This window comes from Lissotriton helveticus, chromosome 8 (genome assembly GCF_964261635.1).
Source record: "Lissotriton helveticus chromosome 8, aLisHel1.1, whole genome shotgun sequence".
In the NCBI taxonomy this organism is placed as follows: Eukaryota; Metazoa; Chordata; class Amphibia; order Caudata; family Salamandridae; genus Lissotriton; species Lissotriton helveticus.
The window spans coordinates 1,350,262,463-1,350,289,073 of record NC_136069.1 but is presented as its reverse complement, the minus strand read 5'-3'; the positions used below and the strand labels follow the sequence as shown (position 1 = coordinate 1,350,289,073).

Sequence of the window (26,611 nt, the reverse complement as noted above, 5' to 3'; positions counted from 1 at the left end):
TTAGAAGTATACTTATAAATACAAAATACAAGATCTTCGTAGTTCCAAATGTAGGCTTTATTTCCAATGACTCCATAAACCTATGTTTCGGTTAAGCCTCCAATAAGCACAGTGGTGACTGTCAAAGCCACTTTTATAAACAGTATCAATATTTAGGGCATTCCTTTCCTTTCTAGATAAGATAGCATTTAATCATATTTGTATGAATGTGATATTTGTGATTAGCTTTCATACAGTCCTACTACGATTGTTTCAAATATTGTAAACCACCAAGAAATTACTCCTGCCTGGCGTGATTTGTAGTCAGTACAAAAATATTGCAAGAAATGCAGTTGAGTCATTGCAAGTCCTATATGGACCATTTTCTGGATTTGCCAGAAACGTGTATCACTTATTTATGAAATGTAATTTCCTTTTCAGGTACTGTGGTTATTACATCGATTACCCAACAGTGTTCTATGCTGCTAACTCTGTTGTGAACATTGAATTCCAATGCAGCTCCAAGTTTTCAGAGCAACCTTTGACTGCAGAATATGGCAACTATCACATCAATCAGCGTAAGACATTTCAATTGTGCTTTGTTTTTCTTCTTTACTGCATTCGATTATGAATCTCATAATACTGAATTACCAAATTAGGGTGACTCACCCATGGATATGGTACTTGCTGGAATGAAATTAGCCTCCACAGTGCTCACGCTGTAATACTGTGGAAGAGGTGTGGCGCCGCCGCCAGGGTGCCAGACTCCGGACCACGGGGTTCACGGTTCGATCGCCGGCGGCAGGTTAGCTCAGCACCATGTGATTCTGGGCAATAGCTCACTTAATCTTCACGAAGGTCCCCAGCGCTGGGACACTTCTTCGGAAGTAGCTGTGCGCTTTACAAATGCTGGTATTTCATTTATTTAATTTCATTTCAATACCTTGAAACAAAATATAATTGGGCCTACATATGAGGCAGTTTGAGTCTCTTTTGCAACACGGAACATGGGGCAAGAGGGACACAACCTTAAGACAGATTTTTTTAAGCCACTTCAAGGCACTTTGAGTGTCTCTGATTGGCTTAAAAATCTGGAGCAACGCAATGCAGTGCAAATCGCTGCATTACGTTACTCTGCCCCGTGTAGGAGCTCAATGGGAGTTGTGTGGGTGTTCCCACGCAACTTCAAACCACCTCCCTCCAGAAATCAGACTTATCTCATCCACGGCATCCTTCAAAAAAGAAGTAGTATCGCTCCTCTTTGCTAAATTCACATGAATATACAGTAAAGAAATCCCGTGACTCATTATTTTTCCTCTCATGACTGTGTCCAGCCAGACCACCTATGCACCGTTGCTACCTTGCCTGACTCTATTGTTAACCATTTGCTCATCTTTGCACAAAATGACTTGTTTAATTATTATTCCTTTGTCTTTTTATCCCATTTGTATGTAAAGCGCTCTGATATCCATAAGGATCTTGTTCGCGCTCTATAAAACTTTCAAAATAAAATAAAATTAAATAAAAATAAATAAACCCTGAAGAATATCCACGGTAGAGAACCAGAGACTATGGGACCTCGAGAGTGAGCTGGCCTCCAGAGAGAACCTGCTAAATATAAAAAAGCCACTCGAGTTATTTATTATATGTTCTAATCTATCACAATATGCAATATATTCATGCCTGCTCCAAGACATACACAAAACTTTGACGGGACTCCCATGGATTTTGACGCATCCTCAGATTTGCAAGAATTTGTAAACCTGGTGACGCACCAAAAAGATGTGCCTCCCTAGGTGGGGCGTTAGACTCATCTTTTTTTCTCCTTGTTACTTCCTCTTTCTCTGTGTGCTGAATTCTGCAGCACACAAAGAAAGAGAAATTTGCCTCTCAGGATTGTTTTTGTTCAGGAAGGTGTCCCTTCCTACACAAAAACATTCTTGTTTGCATCACAGGCACCCTTGCACCATGGTATAAGTGTGCTTGCGTTGGTGCTAGGCAGCTAAAAACCATGCCAGCGTAGGGACAAGGACAAGAATGCATCACATTATTTTAAATTCAGTCCATTCATGCCCTTGCCCTGTAATGCAATGCAGTGCCGCAAAGTAAGGTGACTTGCTGCGCTGTGCTGTATTGCATTACTTTGCCATAAATATGGCCCCATATTTTTACAATGATCCAATGATATTAAGGTCAAACATCTCTTCTCGTTGACTAACACAGTACCCTAAATCAGGAAATATAAATAAATATATATATTAAAAAATATATATATATATATATATGCAGCAACCTCCGTTTCCGTCGCAGGCTCGTCCTCCCACGAACACGCACAGGAAGCAGACACGGACCAAAGATATTTGGATGCTGGATTCTTTATTCTGCTGTCGCCATAACATTTCGGCTCACCTGAGCCTTGATCACATGACAGCGTGTTAAGGTGAAGGGTGAGTTTTTAAAGTGCAAGTGCTATATACTGATTGGGTCACAGTTTAGTTAACAGTGAAGACAGACCTGAGTTTGCATCATATTGCCGTAACAATTCATTGCTTCTCATAGGGCATATAAATAACACATTGTATTTTGATCAACAATATATGATATTTGTTATCAAAAATACCTTGCCATATGCATCGACGTTAATATAGATTAAAGCAATACTGGGTTAAATCCCCAACGTACAATGTAGTACCAGGTTAATCTAAACTTAATTTATACGGGTAACCCATACCTAATGTGCTAAAAAGATGTTTGTGCAAGGTGTAAATAAATAATTATCAAAAATTTTAAAAAAATAACATAGATCAATTAAGACAGACTGGGCCCAGCCTGTTTAATCCAAAAAGATGGAGTTGCCTTCTGTGCTCCCTAATTTCAATAAGTTGAGGATGTCCAACAGATCCCTATTGGACACAGTAGAAAATGCTAGTCACCGAAGACATGCTGTGAACACTATAAAAAATGTGTAAAGAATATCACGGACATGGAGAAGGAGAAGAAATCACAGTTAATACATATCACATCACATATGTCTCTATCCACTAAGACATTCAAATGGCTGGCTGGTAGGGGGTGTAGGTATAGTACAAAATAGCGCAAAACAAATTAATCAATCATTAATTGTGGAGAGGTGTGGCTCACTGGTTAGAGGCAGCAGACCTGTAAGCAGAGAACGGCCCGGGACCAGGGTTCAATTCCCGACGCGGCAGGGTCTTGGACCAGGGTCAACGGACTCGATAATTCTCGCCTCAGTGCCTACTCTAACCAGGGAACACACTCGGTAACTCTGGGCATTAAGCTTGCCTCAACTCTACAACGGCCCCCCACAAACGCCAGGGATGCCTGGTTTCACCCTGGAGATACCCAGAAAAGGGATAATCTCACAGGGAAAACCAGGACGGGTTCCCCAGCGGTCTACAGCGCCAGGACACTCGGGTAGAGTAACAGTGCGCTTTACAAGTATCCCACATTCATTTATTTATTACATTCTATAACAATGTGCATGATGGTTGAAGCTTAAAATCAATAGTCATATTAAAATAATAAATAGTGGAAACACTAAAAAACACTATTTAAGAATTGGATTACAGCACTATTGATAATAAATAAAGACTATCTAACTAGAATACTGCTGGATCTTAATGTAAACAAGTATAAAGGTCTTCTGTGAGGTTCAACCCCCCAGGCTGCTTGGTATTAAGCCGTAGAATGTATTTAGTTTCCAGTTTGCGCAGCTTTGCCTCTCTGTTACCCCCACGCCTACTGGCTAGTATAGCGTCCACCACAAAGTATTTCAATCCTTTGTTGTTGCTTTGGTGTAACTGCTTCAAATGTCGCGCAACTGGGTAGGTGTTGTCCTGAGATTTGATTGCTCTAAGATGCTGCAAAATACGTTTATGTATGGGGAGCTTGGTGCTCCCCACATAACGTAATCCACAGGGGCACTCGCGGACTTATATAGCAAATTCCGTTTTACACGTTAACAATTTGCTAATCTGTTGTTCATGATCACTAAATCCGTCCTTGTATGATAATTTGTTTGTGCCGTGTGTGCAGGCTTTACAGGTTTTACACCTAAAAAAACCTCTGTTATTCTTTAACCACAGAGATTTATCTAACATCTCAGGACCAGTATCCACTAACCTATCCCTCATGTTTGGGGCTTTACTGAATGTGATGGAAGCCTTTTTAGGTAGTACATGGCCAATAACTGGATCCTTAAGTATTATCGGCCAGTTTTTATTGATAATTCTCCAAATTTCTTTATGTTGGTTGCAATAACCAATAATGACCCGAAAGGGATCTACTTTGTCAATGTTGCCTGCACTGGCCAATGTCCTTTGTTCAGATATCTCAGCCGAGGTATCATATTTGGCCAACAGAACAATCTATTTCCAGGGATTTCAGTCTTGCCTTGTTTATAGTGCTGATATGGTACCCTCTTTCTAAAAACCTGTTAGTGCTGGCTGCCTGTGCCTCCTGTAGATCTCTATCATTGCTACAAAGTCTCCAGAGGCGTAACATTTCCCCATATGGGATACTCATTATTAAATGGACAGGATGAGTGCTGCCTGCGTGTAGAGTAGTATTGCCGGCTGTACTTTTACGGTACAGCCTACTCTCCAATTTATCACCGCTGGCATACACTTCTGTGTCAAGAAAGGGGACTTGTTGTATTGATTTTCATTTAGTTCCCCTACAAATTTCACTGCCTCCTCTTGACTGCCCCTCCAAACCACAAACAATTCATCTATGAATCGGTACCAAGCAATGACATTGTTAGTCATTTCATGCTTTAAGCAAGCTCTGAGGACCAGTTCTTCCCAAGCTCCCATGTGCAAATATGCGAAGCTTGGAGAAAAACTGGCCCCCATTGCTACCCCCTGTCGCTGTCTGTAAAGCAAGCTGTTAAACATAAAAACATTGTTTTCCAAGCAAAACTTGAGCATTTCAATAAGCATCTGGTTGTGCTGGTCAAAACTAACATCCCTTCGTTCAAGGTAGTATTTCACTGCCAATATGCCATCATGATGACGGATGCTGGTATATAGGGCTGTAACATCCAATGCCAGCATCCAATCACCAGACTGCCACTGGATGTTCTTTTGTTTACATAAGAAATGCCCTGTATCTTGGATATATGAATCCAGGGACTTGACATGGCTTTGTAGAAAGTAATCGATATACACAGATGTTGTTTCAAGGAGACCCCCTCTGGCAGTGATTATAGGTCTACCTGGCAGGTTAATAAGATCCTTATGAACTTTTGGTATAACGTAAATTGATGGAGTAACAGGGTAATCAGTTTTCAAATATTTGTATTCAGAGTCAGAAATCAGTTTCATAGTCCTCCATCTAGACAGAAGTAAATGAAACTCGTTCTGCATACCCTTGATCATACCTGCATTCACTCTTTCATAATGATCACGATTGTTCAATTGTGTATAAGCCTCTTTATCATACTGAGCCCTTGTTAGTAATACAACATTACCCCTCTTTATCACTGGGGCGTACAATTATATTCTTGTCCTTGTTGAGCTTGGACACCAGCAATTCGTAATCCACTGTCAGTTGATTATGTTTGTAATGACCCTTGCATGTTTTTCTATGCAGATCCTTCAGTTCTATGGTCAAGTTCTTGTGAAATACGTCGATGCCATCACGTGGCATAACAGGGCAAAAGGTAGAGGGTGGTTTGAATGGTGTAAGTGGGGCCACACCCGAGGTACTGATAACAGGTACAGGTCTATTAATACCCATCATAGTTGAATACGCTCCTTCAGTTACCCATAGATCTAATATTTCTTGTGACAAAGTAGTCGTTGAGTTTCCTTGACTCAACTCAATGCTTTCTGGCTGAGTACTGGCATTTTTTATCATATGAAATTTTTTTATTTTCACTGAAAAAACCATAGGTTTCACACACGTTATAGTTAAAAATTAGCATTTAAAAAACCTTTGCAATTCACTGAAAAAAACCATAGGTTTCACACATGTTATAGTTAGCTGGACATTTCACTCATACAAAACCATTGAAATTCCCCCGTTGTAGTTAACTATAACTCGCGCGCCCGCAATGCACTGCTGATGACATCACATATTACATCACTCATGACATGGTCAGTGACATCACTCATGACATCACTTGTGACATCTCAAATGACATCACTGATGACATCATCCAGTGAATGTGTGTCTTTCTGAAAAATAAATATGTTTTATATATGTATATCTAAAGGTCGACGGAAGAATAAATGGGTAAATAAGTGTTTAAATGGATTTTTTTGTAATAAGTGACTTATTAAGTGTATCTTAGTGAATACATGTATTCTTGTGTAATGTTTAAATATGTAAATATCTGTATCAGTGTCTCACTTTGTGTATAAGTGTCTGCATGGGTTGGTGAGTAGCTACATGAGTGTGTATATGGGTTAGTTTGTTTTTTGAGTATCAGTATGAGTGTCTCTATGGTTTGGTGGGGGGTATTACTTAGCATATAGTTGCATGAATGACTGACTCACTGTATGTGTTTGGAAGACAGCATGTGTGCAGGACTGTATGGGTGGATGAGTGTGTGTATGGGTGTGTTAGTGAGTAAATGACTGTCTAAATAGTATCTTTATGAGTAACTACATATGTTTTAATCTAGTATATGTGAGTATTGATGTATATAAAAGATTATATGTGAGAGTGAGAGATTGGACGAGTTCCTGTATAAATAAGTATGTGTTTCTGATAGAGCGCGCGAGGCCACCCGACCAATAGTTTTCGCCGTTTCCGGCTTCAGGGCCCATATACTTTCAAATCACCATATGCATCGATCAGGTGACTTCACGAGCTCTATCAATGTGTGAGTGAGTTTCCTACTATTATTTCTCAGTGCACCCAACTTACCATCCACCGATGCGGGTACCTAATGACCACAATGAATCAGGGAGCTAGCTGTAAAAGGAAAGGCAGCAAAATACAAACCCAACCAATAACATTCAAAATACTGTTTGAAATGACCACGGACAACGGGAAGTTTTAAAATGTTTATCTAAAGTTCATTTGCTTCATTCATAAGGTACATCAATATAAGGCAATCAATAACCAAGATAACGTAAATGATGTAAACTGTAAGAAATAACGACAGAGTAATCATTGAAATACTGATATAAAATGTAACGAGAAGATACTATGCTATTCAATAATATTTAAGCATGGGCGGACTATGTTGGTATAACTACAGGAGGGCCTATAAAGAGTAACACGCTTCACTTAAGGTGAACGGGCCTTTAAACAATCTAGGCAATGAGGTTCTAGACCATATCAGAAAATGACAAACTGCAATGCAAAATATAATTTCTAACAAGTGAGAAGACATAGGAACAAACTTATGGAAAAATGCAAATGACTTTCAATAGTTGCGGAAAGACATGGAAAAATAACATGTGCAATGGTAAACTTTATTGAAGCAAAAGTTAGAAATTCAGAAGGTGCAAGATTTAAGAGGTTCAGAGCAATATTTACCTAGAAAGGTGTGGAAACCAAACCCTGGCCACAGGTCAGTTAAGGACAGGAAACCCTCAAGGAAGGATACCCCTCAAAGGACAGCAGGTGCAGAATGGACACCCCAGACAGGACAGGATACCCTCAGATTGAGAATCAGGACAGGACCTCAGGACAGGACAGCAAACCCTCAGGACAGGACCGCTCAGGACAGGACCGAAACCCACAGTTCGGAAGCAACGCCTGCGCTCCACCCGCTCTGCAGTTATCGATCAAGACCCCGATTGGGTCAGCGAACTCCCAGCAAAGTGCTTCGCCAGCACTTTAAGGTTCAGTAGAACCTTAGTCTATGGTCAAATTCGGACAGAGTGCTCCGCAGCGCTCTGTATCTTCAGTCACCTATTGAGTACGATGGGTCAGTGACAGGTCAGCTAAACCAGACAAGTCGGACGGTTCCCTAGGTGAACCCAGGGTAGATATACAGTTTGGGGACAGTGTACCACCCCCCAATGTTGCAAAGTGTCAGAATCCCTCAATTTCGATTGGTCCTAAGGTAGGATTTGGGTAACACACCAATCACAATTCAACATTTCAAGCCTGTATTTGCATGTTTGGGCACCGCCTAGCTAGATTGGGGTTCCCATGAGAAGCTACACGGCAAACAGTAGCGTAATATTACAATGTAACATATAAGGAGCCACATTCGCTGTTCTCGCAGGGCAGAGGTGACTTTCTCAGGAGCATCTCGCCCATCGCTGCCAACTGGCTATGTTCCATCAGTCAAGGTCTACTGTGCTGCCGAAGTTGCGCAGGCGCAGAAGGGACCTCCAATATGGCTCTCCTCTCTCTCAGACCCCCATTCCCCGCGGTACATGAAAAGTAAGCGAAAACAAATTAATACATAATAATGTCATCATGAAAACACATCACAGGGTTTGTACTTTCTACTTATCATTATAAAATATACTTATGCAGTTTAAATGTTAGCTACATTGATACAGACACAAGAGCAGTGGCACGAGCAGTACCACATGATGGGCACAGCTATGGATTACGCATGCGCATAAATTTCCCTCCACTTCTGCAGACGCGTCAGGACACGTGAGTGTGGCTGACGCATGCGCAGTAACTAAAATACAAGCGGCGGCCATTTTAAAGTACACGGGTTAAATGTATTAGAAATACACGTAGGCAAGCTTCGCAAACTTTGCCTAAACAAAAATAAACGTTAGTAAAACATACGTTTTGTTACCTTATTACACATAAACGAGGTTCTTGACTTCGGCAAGCCGCAAAATATGCGAAGCTTTGCTTCATCAATCCCCTCTTTGATGATATTTACTATCATCACAAAAAATGGAACCAGATGCCAACTTTCTTTCACACTTTATATAGCTCTATCTCTTCCAGCAATCGTTCTAACTTTTCTCTCTCAGTTCTAGTAGGGTGAGAAGTCTTCACCTTTTTGTATATCTGATCATTCACTTCCTCCAATTCAATCTCATCCACACTCCGTTTCAACCCTCTTGCATTTACCTCGTGCTTCTTGGTGCGCTTACGGCATTTACAACAGATAAAAATGAGAAATATGATAAGACCTATAATACCAATTGGCATCAGTATTTTGAACATTAAGCTTTTACCTACGCTAGCAAGCCAATGACCTACATTTGAGAGACCATCTACCAGTCTCTTCCAGGCACTATCAACCTCGAGTGGTTTGAGTTCCTTTGTCAAATTAGTAATGTTTTTCACATATCTTTTGATCTGTACACTTTTGTCCGGAATATAAGTGCAACAATGTTGCGCCTTCAACATCCGGCAGACTCCGCCCTCTTTCGCTAATAAGGTGTCAAGAGCAAGTCGATTCTGCAAAACCATTGATCTGATCGCAACCATTTCGGTATTGACCAGCAGAAATCCATGAGCTGTTTCAGTAGACAGCACATCCACTATAGTAGACAATTTGCAAATTCTGTGAGTGTTCAGAACCACTCCCACTCCAGGTATCAGTGCACTGAAAATACTACCCATAATTTCACCTATACTTTCTCTTTTACTACGCACTAAGCCATTAGTATCTTCATTGCTTCCAGCTTTTCCATTCACATGGTATATTTTCGGGAAGACAATGCCAAAATAGCAGCTTCCATACCAGTGATCCGGCAATTTGAAATAAGCCTTGTCCCCACAAATATAATAAATTCCAGGAAACACAGGCTCTGACCCATTTTTGAAACCCCAACCTCCAATTACCTTGTAATTATGTTCGCATTCACTGGAACCAATGAAAACATTATTATAATAGCTAGTCTTCTCGCGGTGAAGACATAGCTTGCCTTTCTTTTCAAAATCCAGCAACAGAGCAGGTCCCGCCCCACCATTTGAGGTGCCTTCCATGTTCTCTGCCCACTTTGGCTTTTTCTGACTTTCGTCATTAGCCTTCTTTTGTATTTTAATTCTTCTTTTCTCTGCCATGTTCAGGAACATCTTTTCCTGTTCACGCAAAGAACAAGTCAAGTTTTCTCTGTGTGCATCAGCTATGTCAATGTTACCTATAGTCAAGAAGTAGTCTCCCATATATCTTATGGTGTCGCTTTTGGTATGTACAGGATTCAAGTTCCCACGTATAGGAAGTTCAGAAAAGATTACGTCATTATTAGAGTAATAGTACTGTAACGGTCCTCTTTTGTAAAATAAACTAGCTAAAATGCTACAGGATATTCCATATGTCAATGGCAAGTGATGGTATGTCACGCCTTCAGCCACAGAAGTAGGTAGCTTCATGCAGACATAGCAATCTTCAATTTCCATAGTCTCTACATAGTGTATTAACAAGTTTGCAAAAACATTTAAGTGTGTCCTGTTCTTAATTCCATGATAATGTAGTCCTCCCTCATCTGATGCTTCTAAGTCTCGTTTTGTTTGTCTCAGTGCTCTCTCATGTCTTGCTATACTCTGTGTTGTCAACTCCTCACTGTCTGTATTTACAATTTCAGTAGGGACAATGTTAGTATCTTTACTTACAGTGAAGGGTATAAAGATTGTTAGTCCTATCCAAATTACTATCAGTACTACTATACTACATATACACACCTTGCAGCACGTCTTGAAACGACTGCAACTAGGTCTACCATTCACAGTTGAATCAGACATCTCGGCTCAGAAGAAGTTTCTCGACCCCTCTTTGTGTCTTTACACAACTAGCTTACTTTGTGCAAATTCACGGTGGTTCGTCTTCTTCTTCAGCAGAGTACTCAGGGACGGGCTCTCCGTCGCTTACGTCAGTTATATCAAGATCTTCAAGTTCTTCCAAAACGAGTGTCCATTCAGGAGACTTGTACTTTTTGTTTTGTCTTTTTATTCGTTCACTCCTTCTTTTGGAAGAGTTTTCTTCTTGCTCTGCTATCCGCGCACTTCTCCTTGCTTCTGCACGTTTTTCTTCCACCGTCTTTATCCTTAGCCTTAGTCTCTTTACGAACCTAGGCTCAAGGTTGTTTCTTTTTTTTAATCTCTTAGTTGGTACTTGGACTTCGCCTTCTTCTCTTATCCTCTTATTCTCTTTAGCTTGTGGCAATTCTGCTTCAATTTCTTCTTCTTCTTCTCTTATCTCGCTAGTTCCAGGGCTAGCATCAAATTCTTCTTCCTGGTTACTAATCTGGCCCTGTTCAGGAATATTTTGTTTTTGGCTTTCGATTGTCTCTGTTTCTGTTTCTGTTTCTGTTTCCTGAACCCGTTCTTCTAACCCTATCTGATCCTGTTCAAGCACTTCGATCTCTTGATTTTCTTCTGCTCGAACTATTACTCTATTTCTAAGCTGTCCCTTATCCACATCAGGTGTTAGCGGTGGTGTATCGAACACCTGTTCTGTCCCTGTCTGACCTTCTCCTTCCTCAGTTTTGATGTGAATCTCAAGCGGCTGAGGTTCTTCGCCTGTGCCTTGCTTTTCCTGACTAGTCCACTCCCTACCTTCACAAAGTCGCTCTCTTGTTCGGATGGGATCTTCGGTCAGATCAATCATCGGTATCCATTCTTCTGGCCATATGCTTGGCAGCTCGTCATCAGCTACTCCTGGCTCAGCTTCCTGGACCTCTTCAGCAGGCTGGATTCTCGGCAGTTCGTAGTCAACTACTCCTGGGCCAACGTCTGCTGTTCCTGCAGCCTGACTGGTGCTGGGCTGTTCGTTGTCAGCTGCTTCTGGTCTGGCTCCTGCAGAGTCCTCTGCTGGATGCCCTTCTTCTTCAAATTCTTTGTCTGGTAATACCTTCTGGGTGTGGCCAGCGTGGATCCACTGGGGAATACCTGCGACCTTCACTGCAGTGGTTGTTACCAGGATTACTTGGCGTTTCTTTCCCCACCTTGGTGCCAGACAGCTTGATCGAGTGTGCTTCTTTATTTTGACCCAGTCTCCTGGAACCAAGCTGTGGAGAGGAGTCGTTGGATTGAGGATGCCGTCGTCTCCAATCTGGCGAGAGATAGAACGCACTTGGTCACCCAATCTTCTGCAGTATTCAAGCACCAAATCATCAGTAATACTCAACAGTTTGCTTCCTGGCACCCATGCTTGTCTCATCACTCTTCCCATAATGATTTCATGGGGACTTAGGCCTGTCTTGCGGTCAGGAACACTTCTCAGTCCCATCAGGACCAGGGGCAGGGCCTTCACCCAGGTCATGCCAGTTGCATCAGTCAGCTTTGCTAGTCTGTTTTTGATAGTTCCATTTACTTGTTCCACTATTCCAGAAGCCTCTGGATGATATGCACAGTGAAGTTTCTGCCTTATTCCAAAGGCCTTACAGAGTTCAGCCAGTATTTCATTCTGGAAATGTCCACCCTTATCTGATTCAATAATGAATGGTACCCCGAATCTAGGTATCAGCTCTTTTAGTAAACACTTCGCTACTGTCAGTGCGTCACTTTGGGGAGTAGGGTAAGCTTCTACCCATTTTGAAAATACGCAAACAATGACAAGGACATATCGCTTCCCTTCACAACGGGGCATGGTGATGAAATCAATCTGTATCCTTACAAAGGGACCCCCTGATCTCCCAATTTTGCTCAGTTCAACCATTGTCCTCTTGCCTGGGTTCATCTGTTGACATGACAGGCACCTCTGGCAGAGGGACTCTGCTACCTTCCTGAACTTTTTACTGTACCAAGTCTGTTGAAATACCAGAATCATGGCATCCCTACCAATGTGTGACCCTTCGTGTATTAATCTTGCCATTGTGCCAAGCAAGTGTCGGGGTAATACAGGCATACCAGTTGGGCCCAAGATGACACCATCCACACGTCTCGGTCTACACCCATCCTCCTTCCATTTCTCTCTTTCTTGCCAAGGAGCCGACTCCTGCCACTCTCTCACTTCATCCCAAGTAGGCACTTCCTCAAACACCTGAAGTTGGCAGCTGGTTCCTGGCCCCCCTCGTTTTGGATTTACGATATACCGATCTCTGGCGCACCATTGGGCCACTCGATCAGCATAATCGTTTCCCAGTGATACTTTGTCCATGCTCTTCTTATGAGCACCGCATTTTACCACTGCCAGTTCCTTGGGTAACTGGATGGCCTCTAAAATGTCATGAACAACTTTTGCATTCCGAATGGGAGTACCTGAGGAAGTCAGGAATTCCCTCTGTAGCCACAATTGGCCAAAGTCATGCACAACTCCATAACAGTACTGACTGTCAGTATACACTGTTATGCGTAGGTTCTTCCCAATTTTGCAAGCTTTTATCATAGCAATCAATTCGGCTACTTGTGCAGACTTGATGTTATATAGGTAACCTGCTTCTTCAATTTTTGTTAAAGAGACTACTGCATAAGCAGCACTCAGGCCTCCTAGTTCATGTCTTAGACAGGAACCATCTACAAACAGCTCTTTATCATGCTCAGGCAATGGCGTTTCCTTTATGTCTGGGCGTGGTTTGGTGCTGAACTCTGTCAGATCAATGCAATCATGTTCATCATCATCCCCACCTTCCATTTCCAGGGAGTCGGGGAGTAAAGTGGCAGGGTTCAGAATACCGCACCTAACAATGCTTACATTTGCTGCACCCACAAGAATCCTCTCGTATTTAGTCAGCCGACTAGGGGTGAGATACTGCGTTTTAGTTCTGGTCAATAGAATTACCACTCCATGTGAAACATACACAGTCACAGGATGTCCCATGACTATGGACTCACTCTGTTCCAAACTTGCACAGGTAGCAGCTACTGCTTTCAGACAGCCTGGTAACCCAGCAGCTACTGGGTCCAAGGTGGCAGAGAAATAGGCCACAGGCCTTCTGGTCGTGCCATGTTCTTGAGTCAGGACTGACAATGCGCAATTATCGCGAGTGTCACAGAATAGGGCAAACTCTTTGGAATAATCTGGCATTCCCAGCGCAGGGGCTGTACACAGACAGTTTTTCAGTCTTGTGAAAGCCATTAGGCTTTCATCGTCCCATTCTACAATGTCTGGCATTCCTCTCGTGGTCATTTTTATCAAAGGCCTGGCTAAGACTGCAAATCCCAGAATCCACTGCCTGCAGTATCCTAGTACACCCAGGAACATTCTGACGTCTTTTTGAGTACGGGGCAACTGCATCTTTTGAATTATTCTCACTCTTTCTGATGTGACTTTTCTGACACCTTTTTCTATCTGGTGTCCTAGATATTTCACTGATTTTGCACAGAACTGTAGTTTGTCAGGGGCCACTTTATGCCCTTTCTCACACAGATGATTTAGTAGGGCAATGGTGTCAACTACACAGTCCCTATGACTTTTAGACGCCAATAGAAGGTCGTCTATGTACTGCACTAAGACAGAGTTCCCAGGTAAGGTCAAAGTCTCTAGACATTTTTTCAAGATCTGATTAAAGATAGAGGGGCTCTCTGTATACCCCTGAGGGACCCGGTTCCAGCAATACACGTGACCTTCGAAGGCAAATGAGAAAAGAAATTTGCTGTCGGGGTGCAGGGGTATCGAAAAGAATGCATGACACAAATCAATCACAGTGAACCACTCAGCATCCCAAGGAATCTGGTACAATATCACTGCTGGGTTCGGGACAATAGGGCAGCAAGGAACTACAATTTTGTTTACCTTTCTCAGGTCTTGCACTACCCTATACTTGCCACTAGGCTTCTTGATGCCCATAATCGGTGAGTTGCATGGGCTGCTCATCACTTCCTGTATGATGTTTCCTTCTAATAATTTTTGTATTTCCAGAGTGACACCTGCTTTCACTTCAGCATTCATTCGGTAGGGCTTAGTGTTAGGATATACTGCATTGTCCTTGATGGCTATCTGTATGGGGTCCACATCTTTCATTAATCCCACATCTTTTCCAGTGAAATCCCACACCTCTGGCTTTACCGCTTCCTGGAGTTCTTGGGGCAAATCCTGCAGGGTCAATCTTTTAATTTCTGAGTCAGGTCTAAGTAACAATAGTTTATAAATGCCATCTTCATCCGGGGTCTGTATTTCAACACCTTTTGGTGTGCAAAAGATGGTACAGTTCATTTTGCACAGCAAATCACGACCCAGTAGATTCACTGGACTGGTGTCACAGACGACAAACCTATGCATTTGTTTAAAATTTCCAATTGAAATCTCCATTGGTTCGGTAACAGGAGTACTAATCAATTGATTAGATACACCCACTACTTGGATATTTTCTCCCGAGAGGGGTAGGTTTGGAACGTCCACTGTTCTTACAGTAGAACGGGTAGCGCCAGTGTCCAACAGAAAGGTGACATCATTTCCGTCAACCTTTCCTTCAATGTATGGTCCAGACTGGTCTACCGGCAAGGAAGCGCCAAGTACGCACTCCTCGTCCTCCCCTCTCAGGCCCCGTCAGTACTGTTCATTACAAAGGAAGGTATCATTTAGCAGATACTGCGAAGTTGCTGTATTTCTGTTCTCACCGCTTTCCCAAACTTCTATCTCCTCACCCTCTCCCTGTTTTCCCCTGTATACCTGCTTGGGTGCTCGAGGCACCTGAACTGTTTTTACCTGGGGTTGCGTTTTTCTTGGTCTTTCTTTCTGCGTCTGTGGAGTTAAATCAGGTGTTTTTGCATTATCATCTGTCAATTGGGGACACTCGTTTCGCCAGTGTCCAATTTCGCCGCACTGATGGCAGGGAAATTTCTTCATAGCCTCTTCCCTGCTAAATTTGGGCCGGGGCTTTCCTCCACCCCCAGGACTTTTGTTCTCAGCATTTTTAACCATGTTACTCAATTGTTTTTCCTGCTGTTCTGCGAGCTTTACTTGAGCCCACATCACTTTTTCCTTAAGGGCCTTTTTCTTTTCTGCCATCTCGTCCTCGCAGTACTTAGCGTACCGTAGGACCTCATCCATTTTCTTTGTATGCCAACAGATTTTATTATCTTTTATACACTGACAAATTTCAGGCCTTAAACCATTTACAAACCTGTAAATAAAGTGCGTCATGTCCTTCAAATCGATGTTATCAATACCACTGTATGTTTTAAATACCTGCAATAACCTCTCATAGAAGGAGTGCACTGTCTCGTCCCTTTCCTGTGTTGTTCTATCTATTTTTGTCCAATCAGTTTCTTTTGCGGGCACCTTTTCTTTCAAATGCTGAATTACCTGCTCATATTTTCGCATGACATCCTTTGATGGCTCCCCTGTTTCCTTATTTCTTGGGTACTCTTCAGTAGGCCAGTCTATGGCTATTTTACACTGGGTCCATAAATCTACCGGAACCACAATGTCGAAAAACCCATCCAGGTCTTTCCACAGACATTTCTGTACCTTCACGAACCTTTCCACCTGCCGGTACCAGTCTACTGGTTTCTCTCGTAATTTTGGAAAATCGTTCGTAAAGGACACAATATCCTGTCTAGACCAGGGGACATGCACATATTTCCCTCCAGGTACTTCGCGCATGGGGCATAACTGCTCAGGTTTTTCTACCTCCCTTAAAGCAAATTCAGGAGTCACTTGTCGGGAGCGAGCCTCTTCCCTCTTTTTCGCCCACCTGCTTCTCCATCTTTCCACATCTCCCCATTTCTGCAGTACCCCCAATAATTCTTTAATCTGCAACTTTTTCCCCGCCACATTCAGGTGCTCTATATCTTTGTCTGAGAAGTCTGCTCTGTACGGTTTCTGTAAGGGCTTGGATTTCGAGATATCTACCCCCATACTAGCTGCGGTTTCGGTCAGTTTTTCGTGGAGCACTCTGGTGTTCCTTGTAAAGCTTTTACATATAAACGACAATTCTTCTTCAGAGTAGGTATTCAATCGATCCAACCCCACATTTCCTGCCATTAATTCTTCTATTTCTACCCTCAGCTTGTAGAGGTCTAAAGGTTTCGTTTGCGGAGTCTGTTTCTCTAATTCACGACTCCAACTCTCAATTTCATCCGGAGTTACCAGAGAGACATTCCTAGTGCCTGTTGCTGACTCTAATTTAATTTCTTTCGCATTAAAAGGGTTGTGCCTCTGCTGCATTCCCTTTCCGGTCGGTTTGTTTGGCAAGTCCAAGAACGCAACTTCAGACTCGCACTCACTGGACTGATCATCTATGATTATCGGTTCCTGTCTCGGGGGTGCCATGACTGGGGTCATAACTGGAGTAATCGGATTTCCCTGACCATTTCCGTATAACGGGACCACTGGTCCAATAGTTACTGGAATAGTCAATGCCTCAGGACTGGTATTTAACTGGGAGATTTTCTGAATTATTTCTGTCCTTTGTCTAGCTAGGGCCTCTTGCTCCTTTTCCACTAGTATCCTTCTTAAAGTCGTGTCATGTAATATCTGTGAGGTCAATGGAGGAGTAAAACTCGGGGCAGTAGGATGAGTTTCACTTGGTCCCCCACCATAATTTGGTTTCGGGAATAAAGTTCCAGTGTTAAAGGACCTGCGCTCTTCCTCATATGGAGGTTGCACAAAAGGCAGTCCTGAATTTGATGGTTTCTCTTCGTTTTCATACAGGGGTCTGGGAAAGAAAATTTTCGTACGTGAATATTTTTCTTCCTGACTTGCGGGCACTTTGGGATATATATCCCTTGTTTCCGCCGGTTCGGGTTTCTCAAAATAGGGCAATACTTGACCACCCCCTCCCAGTCCTAGGGATCTGTCTTCTTCCTTGAGGAAGTGGCGTCGGGGAGCATCTCCTACACTGGAAGATCGGGTTCCCTCGTTATAAGGTGGCGGACTTCTGGTACAGATGTCATCTATCAATTCATCATCTGACTCCCCAGGGGCCCCCCAATGCTTACACTTTTCGGTACTTTTCTCACCCGCTGCAGGGTTATGACATGCCGGCATCATGGGAAACAGACCCTCAACAATCATGCTCTGCCTCCACTGTTTCATCCTTTTATCCCTGGACTCCTGTTTCAGCCTGGGGTACCACTTGGTCAAACCCTTGTCCATTCGGGGTCTTTCTCTTTCAAAAGCCTCAATCTCCCATTCCTCTAATGCCTCATACTGCGTTAGTCTCGGTCTGGGATGCAGTTCATTCATCCGAGTTCTTAAATTAAATAAGATCCTACCATTGAAAGTACCATCTAACGGAAAAGCCAATACTCTGTCATCTTTTGTGTACTTCACCCAATTCTCCAACCACACACAGGTATTGTACCCTCGGTCAAACATCATGAATGAGGCAGGAGTATTGGGTGGTGGGACAAGAACACCTTCTCTAGATTTAATCGGTTTGTCCGTTTTAAAATAATTTTTCACCTTACTTACAAGGGACATTTTTCTCTTGGTTCCGTACATAATATCGTATCTATTAGTCTTCCACTGATCCCTTTCAAACCCTAGGTGCCTTGGATCAGGTCGAGTTCCTGTAGTCTGCGAGTGCCACATACGACTTCTACGCTAAACTGTGTTTACAAACTACCTCCAATCAGAACGCGCTTCAGAAATCCGTGCGACCAATGGGTGCGCGACTCTGAATAATCTCCGCCAATGGGTGCGCGGCCCCTTCGTGAGACAGTTCCCACGCTCTGGCGCTCACCCCTCCTTTACAATCTCAGCTCCGCTACCCGCCCGCTGCTTCTACCAATCCCAGCGCGGCACAGAGTGACGTCAGAGGCGCTTCGCGACTGACTCCCTCCCTTCACAAGGTAACGGAAACTTTCTTTCTTTTAAAGTGCTCAGTGCTTGGTTATTTTACAACAAATACACATTCGCCACAGTGCTCAAGTGTCTAGACAGAGAAAGAATTATTTTACTGCAAGTAAACTACTTCCATTTACTTTTCACTCGCTGCGGGTAGATCTCTTCCGCCTACCCTTTACTCTAGCATCGGTGAACCTGTTATTCCCCTAAACTCATCCACTTCTTTCCGGGATATATTCCGAGTTTAAGGTTTCCCAGCGGACCCCTCTGCTTTCACGCTAGCTCCGAGGAACCTGCTACTCTTCCGATGTGACCCTTATTAGGTTACGCCACTATGGGAATTTTGCCAATGAACCCCGTTACTGACATTTATTCACACATGTATTCAGAAAACCCTAGTTAGTGCTTCCCGGTTATCTAAACCTGCACCTAACTTTCCTCGAGCCTGTGACCTCAGGACAATGGATTCTATTCACCACTTGCCCTTTCAATTCCCCGGGGAGTTCGGACAACACAGAACTAAACGGTTGACAAATGCATGGATTAATACATATAACAATATAAGAACAAGAATAATAACAATACAGCAATTCATGAATTCCAAAACAGCGTATTCACAAGAGAATGATCAGGTCTCTTAGAACAGCCGCTCTTCCAGCAGCATTAATGTACTAGCAGCTTACGACTTGACTAGACCAACTAATCCCTGCCTTACTCTCAACTAGTCCCTAACCATCCTCTGGCTACCAGTAAAACTGATAGAGCGCGCGAGGCCACCCGACCAATAGTTTTCGCCGTTTCCGGCTTCAGGGCCCATATACTTTCAAATCACCATATGCATCGATCAGGTGACTTCACGAGCTCTATCAATTTGTGAGTGAGTTTCCTACTATTATTTCTCAGTGCACCCAACTTACCATCCACCGATGCGGGTACCTAATGACCACAATGAATCAGGGAGCTAGCTGTAAAAGGAAAGGCAGCAAAATACAAACCCAACCAATAACATTCAAAATACTGTTTGAAATGACCACGGACAACGGGAAGTTTTAAAATGTTTATCTAAAGTTCATTTGCTTCATTCATAAGGTACATCAATATAAGGCAATCAATAACCAAGATAACGTAAATGATGTAAACTGTAAGAAATAACGACAGAGTAATCATTGAAATACTGATATAAAATGTAACGAGAAGATACTATGCTATTCAATAATATTTAAGCATGGGCGGACTATGTTGGTATAACTACAGGAGGGCCTATAAAGAGTAACACGCTTCACTTAAGGTGAACGGGCCTTTAAACAATCTAGGCAATGAGGTTCTAGACCATATCAGAAAATGACAAACTGCAATGCAAAATATAATTTCTAACAAGTGAGAAGACATAGGAACAAACTTATGGAAAAATGCAAATGACTTTCAATAGTTGCGGAAAGACATGGAAAAATAACATGTGCAATGGTAAACTTTATTGAAGCAAAAGTTAGAAATTCAGAAGGTGCAAGATTTAAGAGGTTCAGAGCAATATTTACCTAGAAAGGTGTGGAAACCAAACCCTGGCCACGGGTCAGTTAAGGACAGGAAACCCTCAAGGAAGGATACCCCTCAAAGGACAGCAGGTGCAGAATGGACACCCCAGACAGGACAGGATACCCTCAGATTGAGAATCAGGACAGGACCTCAGGACAGGACAGCAAACCCTCAGGACAGGACCGCTCAGGACAGGACCGAAACCCACAGTTCGGAAGCAACGCCTGCGCTCCACCCGCTCTGCAGTTATCGATCAAGACCCCGATTGGGTCAGCGAACTCCCAGCAAAGTGCTTCGCCAGCACTTTAAGGTTCAGTAGAACCTTAGTCTATGGTCAAATTCGGACAGAGTGCTCCGCAGCGCTCTGTATCTTCAGTCACCTATTGAGTACGATGGGTCAGTGACAGGTCAGCTAAACCAGACAAGTCGGACGGTTCCCTAGGTGAACCCAGGGTAGATATACAGTTTGGGGACAGTGTACCACCCCCCAATGTTGCAAAGTGTCAGAATCCCTCAATTTCGATTGGTCCTAAGGTAGGATTTGGGTAACACACCAATCACAATTCAACATTTCAAGCCTGTATTTGCATGTTTGGGCACCGCCTAGCTAGATTGGGGTTCCCATGAGAAGCTACACGGCAAACAGTAGCGTAATATTACAATGTAACATATAAGGAGCCACATTCGCTGTTCTCGCAGGGCAGAGGTGACTTTCTCAGGAGCATCTCGCCCATCGCTGCCAACTGGCTATGTTCCATCAGTCAAGGTCTACTGTGCTGCCGAAGTTGCGCAGGCGCAGAAGGGACCTCCAATATGGCTCTCCTCTCTCTCAGACCCCCATTCCCCGCGGTACATGAAAAGTAAGCGAAAACAAATTAATACATAATAATGTCATCATGAAAACACATCACAGGGTTTGTACTTTCTACTTATCATTATAAAATATACTTATGCAGTTTAAATGTTAGCTACATTGATACAGACACAAGAGCAGTGGCACGAGCAGTACCACATGATGGGCACAGCTATGGATTACGCATGCGCATAAATTTCCCTCCACTTCTGCAGACGCGTCAGGACACGTGAGTGTGGCTGACGCATGCGCAGTAACTAAAATACAAGCGGCGGCCATTTTAAAGTACACGGGTTAAATGTATTAGAAATACACGTAGGCAAGCTTCGCAAACTTTGCCTAAACAAAAATAAACGTTAGTAAAACATACGTTTTGTTACCTTATTACACATAAACGAGGTTCTTGACTTCGGCAAGCCGCAAAATATGCGAAGCTTTGCTTCATCATTTCTATAAGTGATTGTTTAAGAGAGTAAGATGTGCAAGTTTCTGTAAGTGTAGTGGTGTGTGCATAGCTGTATATGCAAATAAATGGATGTTGATAGTTTATTTGCATGTGTGAGTATGTGTGTGAGTAATTCTATGGATGAGTGTCGGTGTGTAACAGAATGTATAGGTGTATGAGTATATATGATAAGTGAGTACATGTATGAGTGACTATATAAAACTGTTGGTGAATGAGTGGATGTGTATGTAGATGGTGGAATTACTGAATAGGTTGTTGTAACTGGTATTGGTATCTACATTTTTTTGAAAATTTTAGTTTCTATTTTTGAATGTGTGTATCAAAGGTTATATTAGGGTGAGAGTAGGTCTTCCAGTTTTTCACAAGGATGATGTCATCAGTGATGTCATGAGGGATGTCACTGACCATGTCATGAGTGATGTAATATGTGACGTCATCAGCAGTGCATAACGTGTGTGAAACCTATGGTTTTTTCAGTGAATTTCTAGGGTTTTTTAAATGCTAATTTTTAACTATAACGTGTGTGAAACCTATGGTTTTTTCAGTGAATTTCTAAGGTTTTTTAAATGCTAATTTTTAACTATAACGTAGGTGAAACCTATGGTTTTTTCAGTGAATTTCAAAGGTTTTGTAAATTATATTTTTTAAATGTATTAATTGTTATATTTTCTTTATACTGATTTACTACTTTATTTAAACGTATTTATTTTTAGATATTTTATTTTTTAAATTACATTACATATTTTTTATATAAATTGAAAAATAAATGTTTTAAAAAATATTGAAATTGTAATATTTTTATTTTTTTATATATTTTTTTAATTTATATATATTTTATATAGCAGGCAATGATATCCTATGAAAGGAAATTCAAGTTACTGTAACTACGATTAGAATTACTTTTCAGAATCAGTAATGGGCTGAAAGATGCAGCACTGAGGTCTCTCTTGATAACAGGTGAGTAAATTGGAATTCATAGTTCGGCTGATTTTTAAGGAATTTTTTTAAGTTCCAAAACTCCACACGTAGAAGAATTTCCAAGTAAAACATGTCAATGTTAGCATATAAAAGGAAATTCAAGTTACTGTAACTACGATTAGAATTACTTTTCAGGATCAATAGTGGGCTGAAAGATGCAGCACTGAGGTCTCTACTGATAACAGGTGAGTAAATCGGAATTCATAGTTTGGCTGATTTTTGAGGAATTTTTTTAAGTTCCAAAACTCCACACTTAGAAGAATTTCCAAGTAAAACATGTCAATGTTAGCCTATGAAATGAAATTCAAGTTACTGTAACTACGATTAGAATTACTTTTCAGGATCAATAGTGGGCTAAAAGATGCAGCACTGAGGTCTCTCCTGATAACAGGTGAGTAAATAGGAATTCGTAGTTCAACTGATTTTTGAGGAATTTTTTAAAGTTCCAAAACTCCACACTTTTTTCAAGTGAAACCAGTCAATGTTAGCCTATAGAAGGAAATTCAAGTTACTTTAAGTACGGTTACAATTACTTTTCAGGATCAGTAGTGGGCTGAAAGATGCAGCAATGAGGTCTCTCCTGATAACAGGTGAGTAAATCGGAATTCATACTTCGGCTGATTTTAGAGGAATATTTCACTCGATAGTGAAGGAAGGGGGCGGGACCTGTGGAGACATGTGTGAAAACACACCTGTGGCGCGTTTTAGGTTGGGGAATATATTCCTCTTCAATCCTGAGGTCATCTGTGAGCCAACTAGCCCATCGGGTACCTCCATTTTGCGCCAGGGAGCTGCGTTGCAGAGAGGTGTTCAGAGGGCACGCCCCCTTTTTACAACACTCTGCAACGCAGCTCCGTGGCACTTACTAGAGGTACCCGTTGGACTAGTTGGCCCCTAGGGGACCTCTGGATTGAAGAGGAATATATTCCCCAAGCTAAAACACGCCACAGGGTGTGTTTGCACACAATTCACCACAAGCCCGGTCCCCTACCTTCACCACTGGGCAAACATGCTCTGTAACGCGTTCTAAGTTGGGGGATTAAGTCCCTTTGCATACTGGGGGTCCCTGGGGGCACCTAGCACACCAGGAACCTCCAGTATGCGCCAGGGGGCTGTGTTGCAGAGAGGTGTAAAAAGGGTCGTGGCCTCATTACACCTCTCTGCAACGCAGCCCCCTGGTGCGTTTGCAGAGGGGGACCTAATTCCCCTTGCATACTGGGAGTCCCTGGGAGCCAACTAGCCCACCAGGAACCTCCAGTGTGCGCCAGGTAAGCATGGGCGTAAAATCCGCTCCGCTCGCGGATTTTTCGGATTTTCGGCAAATCCGCAATCCGCGAACGCTCGCGAATTTGTCGAAAATCCGTGAATCCGCTCGCGGCGGATTTTTTGCTTGGTTGCGGCGCGCGGCGTGGTGCACGGCGTTCACTTTCCGTCATTTTAGCGTTTGCCGAGTTGTTTTTCTTTGCGAGTGACGCGCCATTTTAGATCTTGCTGCGTGTTCCCGCGGGAGTTTGTCGCCCGCGAATACGTACTCGCGGCTTGCCACCTTGCACAGCACACCTCGCGAGAGTTCGCAATTGCGAACATGTAGTTGCGGCGGAAAGGAACAATCTCGCACTTGCGAAATAGAGATTTTGCAATTTCGCACAAGAAAATCACCAGCAAACAGGATAAACCTTCAGAAAATTATGATTTTTATCAGAATCACTCCTCAGGTTGACATTTGCATGGCCTTTTTTTTTGCAAGGAGTCCATTTTGGGGGGGGGGGGAGGAAGGAAGTGCCCCACAGTCTCCAACTTCCTGTTCCTGTCCAGCAGGCTCCTCCCAGTGCTTTGTCCATCTCCTGGTCACTTTCATTTGGATCTGGAGCTGGAAGGATTACTTTTTGTGGGTGCTGCTGGATATTTGGATTTGAGGCCTTTTTGACTGTCTTTGGATCACTTTTGGATTAGAAATCAACTTTCACAAGTAAGTTTGTTTGGGGCATTACAGTTGCTGCAAGTACAATTTTGGAACTTTTTCAGAAAATTAAATAAATTATATTGTGGGTAGCCACAGTATCCAGTAGGACCAGGGTTGGTTATGGGTGCATGATACAACTGTTTTGTTGAATTTAAACACCATTGAGGCCATGGATGGGCTGGGATTGTGCAGATTTTATTGTTTTTTGTCGTTTTTTTGGGCCTGCTGGTGTGGCCCTTTGCCCAGGGGTGGTGAGTGTTGCATGGGCCTAGTCTTTCTGTGGGGTGTCTTCTTGAATTTAAACATAATTGAGGCCATGGATGGGCTGGGATTGTGCTTATTTTATTGTTTTTTGTCGTTTTTGGGGGGCTGCTGGTGTGGCCTTTTGCTTGCCCAGGGGTGGTGGTGGTGCATGGACTGAGTGTGCCTGTGGTGTTGTCTCACTCTCTTTGATGTAAACATCATGGATGGCATTGGATTGTGGTGATTTCTGGCTGTTTTTCTGTTTTTTGGGGGTGTACTGTTGATGTGGTCTGGCCATGTGGGTGGTGGTGGTGGCCATCTTGAGTGCTGGCTGGTACAGGCAACATGTGCTTGGGGTGTAAGGGGGCCATTTTGAGGAGAGGCAGTGTCTGAGGCCTGCACTTATTTTGCCTACTTTTCATCCCTTATGCCCAGGGGTAGTGAGTGTTGCATGGGCCTAGTGTTTCTGAGGGGTGTCTTCTTGAATGTAAACACCATTGAGGCCATGGATGGGCTGGGATTGTGCAGATTTTATTGTTTTTTGTCGTTTTTTTGGGCCTGCTGGTGTGGCCCTTTGCCCAGGGGTGGTGAGTGTTGCATGGGCCTAGTCTTTCTGTGGGGTGTCTTCTTGAATTTAAACACCATTGAGGCCATGGATGGGCTGGGATTGTGCAGATTTTATTGTTTTTTGTCGTTTTTTTGGGCCTGCTGGTGTGGCCCTTTGCCCAGGGGTGGTGAGTGTTGCATGGGCCTAGTCTTTCTGTGGGGTGTCTTCTTGAATTTAAACATAATTGAGGCCATGGATGGGCTGGGATTGTGCTTATTTTATTGTTTTTTGTCGTTTTTGGGGGGCTGCTGGTGTGGCCTTTTGCTTGCCCAGGGGTGGTGGTGGTGCATGGACTGAGTGTGCCTGTGGTGTTGTCTCACTCTCTTTGATGTAAACATCATGGATGGCATTGGATTGTGGTGATTTCTGGCTGTTTTTCTGTTTTTTGGGGGTGTACTGTTGATGTGGACTGGCCATGTGGGTGGTGGTGGTGGCCATCTTGAGTGCTGGCTGGTACAGGCAGCAACATGTGCTTGGGGTGTAAGGGGGCCATTTTGAGGAGAGGCAGTGTCTGAGGCCTGCACTTATTTTGCCTACTTTTCATCCCTTATGCCCAGGGGTAGTGAGTGTTGCATGGGCCTAGTGTTTCTGAGGGGTGTCTTCTTGAATTTAAACACCATTGAGGCCATGGATGGGCTGGGATTGTGCAGATTTTATTGTTTTTTGTCGTTTTTTTGGGCCTGCTGGTGTGGCCCTTTGCCCAGGGGTGGTGAGTGTTGCATGGGCCTAGTCTTTCTGTGGGGTGTCTTCTTGAATTTAAACACCATTGAGGCCATGGATGGGCTGGGATTGTGCAGATTTTATTGTTTTTTGTCGTTTTTTTGGGCCTGCTGGTGTGGCCCTTTGCCCAGGGGTGGTGAGTGTTGCATGGGCCTAGTCTTTCTGTGGGGTGTCTTCTTGAATTTAAACACCATTGAGGCCATGGATGGGCTGGGATTGTGCAGATTTTATTGTTTTTTGTCGTTTTTTTGGGCCTGCTGGTGTGGCCCTTTGCCCAGGGGTGGTGAGTGTTGCATGGGCCTAGTCTTTCTGTGGGGTGTCTTCTTGAATTTAAACACCATTGAGGCCATGGATGGGCTGGGATTGTGCAGATTTTATTGTTTTTTGTCGTTTTTTTGGGCCTGCTGGTGTGGCCCTTTGCCCAGGGGTGGTGAGTGTTGCATGGGCCTAGTCTTTCTGTGGGGTGTCTTCTTGAATTTAAACACCATTGAGGCCATGGATGGGCTGGGATTGTGCAGATTTTATTGTTTTTTGTCGTTTTTTTGGGCCTGCTGGTGTGGCCCTTTGCCCAGGGGTGGTGAGTGTTGCATGGGCCTAGTCTTTCTGTGGGGTGTCTTCTTGAATTTAAACATAATTGAGGCCATGGATGGGCTGGGATTGTGCTTATTTTATTGTTTTTTGTCGTTTTTGGG

General features: G+C 43.1%; 1 protein-coding gene across 1 annotated transcript in view; it reads left to right on the top strand.

The window, feature by feature from the left end:
• TMPRSS7 (transmembrane serine protease 7) overlaps window positions 1-26,611 on the top strand; it is a 434,671-nt gene that overhangs the window by 194,681 nt on the left and 213,379 nt on the right. Inside the window, exon 11 of the mRNA XM_078658964.1 lies at window positions 421-557. Coding sequence (XP_078515090.1) covers window positions 421-557 — 137 coding nt within the window. The remainder of the gene's footprint in view (window positions 1-420; window positions 558-26,611) is intronic.